This window comes from Myotis davidii, unplaced genomic scaffold, assembly GCF_000327345.1.
Source record: "Myotis davidii unplaced genomic scaffold, ASM32734v1 scaffold1628, whole genome shotgun sequence".
Classification (NCBI taxonomy): domain Eukaryota; kingdom Metazoa; phylum Chordata; class Mammalia; order Chiroptera; family Vespertilionidae; genus Myotis; species Myotis davidii.
The window spans coordinates 186455-190035 of NW_006299023.1; the positions used below are offsets into that span (position 1 = coordinate 186455).

Here is a 3581-nt window from a genome sequence, read left to right on the forward strand (position 1 = left end):
GGCGTCAGGCCTGGGCAAGGGGCCGATCCTGCAATTGGAGGGTGATGGGGGTCAATGCCTGAGGGCTCCCAGTATGTGAGAGGGGGCAGGATGGGCTGAGGGACACTACCCCCCCCCCACGAAATTCGTGCACTGAGCCCTTAGTTGTTACTATAATCATTAACAGAAGCTTTGAAAACTTTGCTGCTGTCTTTATTAACACAAGAGTCACCTAAACCTCGCATCTTAGTATTATCCCCAAAAAAACTTACCTATTGTACATCTCAATCCTTTCCACTCTTCTGGACAATGGCATTTGCCATTTTCCCAGGTCCCACCATTCATGCAGTAGTCTTCAGAAGCATTTGGTAGGCGGGTAGGTGTTCCTTAAAAAACAATAAATAACAGAATAATATATAAAGTGGCTGATTAGTAACTCCCTTTGGTTTTGTGACCTTTAATTTCCATATGTAAAATTATTGCTTTAACTAGCATTGCTGAGATATATTCTTTGTAATATCATTATAGGGAAAAGAATGCTAATTAGACATCATAGATATGAAAAAAAAACATATTTGAAAGACACAACACCTTGACTGAAAAGATGAGAATCTACTTAGGGAAACATTATATAGATGAGAGATAGATGATAGCTAGCTAAATAGATGATAGATAGATGACAGAGAGATGACAGATGATAGATAGATAGATAGATAGATAGATAGATAGATAGATAGATAGATAATAGATAGATAGATAGATAGATAGATAGATAAAATTAGGTAGGCAGACCAACGAACTCGACACTCAAATTTCTAAGATCTGTAGGAATATAGAAGAGAGATGTTGAGGACAGAGGTAACCTATCCAAGGAAGACTTTTCAGAAGAGGTGTTATTTGAATTGAATTTTAAAACTAAATCTAGAAAAGCCAAATGCAAATGGATAGCCCAAGAAGGCAGGACGCAAAGTACAAAATACAAAAACATGGTAAGTTCTGATATGTCCAAGGAACAGAGAAAAACTTAATATATCAGGAGCACAGGTTCTATGCAGAGCAATAGCAGGACATAGGTTGGATTATGAGTGGTTTTGTAGACCAAGCCAAGTGGATTTAATCCTACAGGAGTTTAGAGAGGACTTGAAACAAGTGAGCAACATAATGAGGAATGCTTTTTAGGATGATACCTCAAGCAATATGGGAAGTGACTGAGGCAAGTAAGATCAGTTAAATGAGGACTTAATCTAAAGCAGTAGCTCTACGGAGGTTATGTGTCAAGAGATTCAGGAAGCATACCTGAGATAGGATTATTACGATCTACTGACTGGTTAGTTTGGGTTGGGGAAACTGGGGTCTTTAAATTTGAAGACAAGGATGATGAACAAATTAACTAAGCTTAAGAATACAGGAAGGAGGAGTTCCACTTCCAATAATGATGGAGTAGATTGTACCATATCAACCCTCCCACAGATAACCATTTTAAACTCTGGACAAAAGTAAAACCAACAAATTACTAGAGGACATGGGATAGCAATGAAAACCATTTCAAGTTTACACAGTCTTCCCACTAAGGACACTGCCCAGTCAATACAGCAGGAGTGGCTGAAAATCCAGCAGAAAGCTAGTCTTAATGGATTGAGGTGTGAAAGGAACCTGTTTGGGGTTACCATAACGATTGGAAATTGAAGGGAGATAGTCTAGAATGGAGGAAGCCATATAGAAGAAAGGCTCAAAGTGTATGTGTGAATTTCCCTCAACTCTAGGGAGGAAAAAGTCTTAAAAAATTAAGAACTCTTCAGGGACTATGCAACAACGTCAAGCAGATATATATATACACACATACACACATACATACATATGCAATTGGAGTCGCAGAGAGGAGAAGAGATGGAATTGGGTATATAAAATATCTGAAGTAATAATGGTCAAAATTTTTCAAATTTGGCTAAGAACTTTAACTTATAGATCCAAGAAATTCAGTTAAGCACAAACAAAATAAATACAAGGAAATCCACACTTAGACACATCATGATCAAACTGCTAAACCTCAGAGGAAGGAGAAAATCCTAAAAGCAACCAACTACTGACCTGGACAATTTTACTGGTGAATTAGGGGAGAAATAATGCCAGTCTTATATATACCCTTTCAGAAAATAAAAAAAGGAATAAAGTTTCCAAATATTTCATAATCCTAGGATAATTCTGATACTAAAATATGACAAAGACATAACAAGTAAATGAAATTACATACCAACTAACCTCATTTATATAGATGCAAAAATCCTTCAAAAATAGTAGTAAATTAAATCCAGCAATATATAAAATCTGTGATGCATCATGACCAAGTGCAATTTATACCAGGAGTGCAAGGTTGGTTTAACAATAGAAAACCAATTTGTTTAATTCATCATGTGACAGAATAAGTAGGGGGAACCATATGATCATTTCAATAAGTGCTGGGGGTAAAAAGCATCTGTCTTTTGTTTTTTAACTTTCAGCAAACAAGGAATAAAAGGGACCTTCTTCAAACTGATAAGATTCACCTGTGAAGATCCTTCCACTAATATATACTTAATAGTGTAATAGTGAATGCTTTCCCCACCAAGATTGACAGAAATAAGCACTTTTATTCGATATTGTATTGAAGATGTTATCCAGTGTTATAAGCAAGAAAAGGAAATAAGAAATGCAAAGTTAAGAAAGGAAGAAATAGAATAATCTTTTGTTGCAGATAACATCATCAAATATGTTTAAAGGTGTCTCAAAAAAAGCTACTTGAATTGATAAGTGAATTTAGCAAGGTTGCGTGATGCAACACATATACAAAAAATCAATTATTTCCACATATTAGCAATTGGAAAACAATATTGTAAAATAATTTATATTTAAATTAGAATAAACTTTTTGGAAATAAATTTAATAAAATATGTGCAATAATTCATTGAGGGAAAATCTTAAAGATCTAAATAAATGGAGACATATACCATGTATGTATGAAAAAGTCAAAGTTGTTAATGTGTCCATTTTCCCCAAAGTGATACAGCTAAAATCCAAAAACAGAAGACCTTTTTATGTAGAAATTTACAAACTGGTTTAAAAATCTTATGGCAATATAGAAAACCTGACAGGCCAACACAAACTTTTAAAAGAGGAACTGATTTGAATGATTCACATTACTAATTTTATATATTTACTAGTGGCCCGGTGCATGAAATTCGTGCACGGGAGGAGAGTGTTCCTCAGCCCAGCCTGCACCCTCTTCAATCTCGGACCCTTTGGGGCATGTCGACTACTGGTTTAGGCCTGATCCCAGGATGTCCGACTGCCAGGATCGGGTCTAAACCGGCAGTTGGACATCCCTTTCACAATCCTGGACCGCTGTCTCCTAACCACTCACCTGTGTGCCTGCCTGATTGCCCCTAAGTGTTCAGCCTGCCAGCCTGATTGCCCCCTAACAGCTCCCCTGCCGGCCTGATCATCCCCAACTGCCCTCCCCTGCTGGCCAGATCACCCCCAAGGCTTTTAGTAGTATAGATATGACCCCTCATAGAAAATTTTACTAACCCTGCTTTACAATAAGGGATTGACGATTGAATCATTAG

General features: G+C 36.9%; 1 protein-coding gene across 1 annotated transcript in view; it reads right to left on the minus strand.

Moving 5' to 3' along the window:
• ADGRG7 (adhesion G protein-coupled receptor G7) overlaps window positions 1-3581 on the minus strand; it is an 82734-nt gene that overhangs the window by 53681 nt on the left and 25472 nt on the right. The window contains exon 2 of the mRNA XM_006774599.2: window positions 252-365. Coding sequence (XP_006774662.1) covers window positions 252-365 — 114 coding nt within the window. The remainder of the gene's footprint in view (window positions 1-251; window positions 366-3581) is intronic.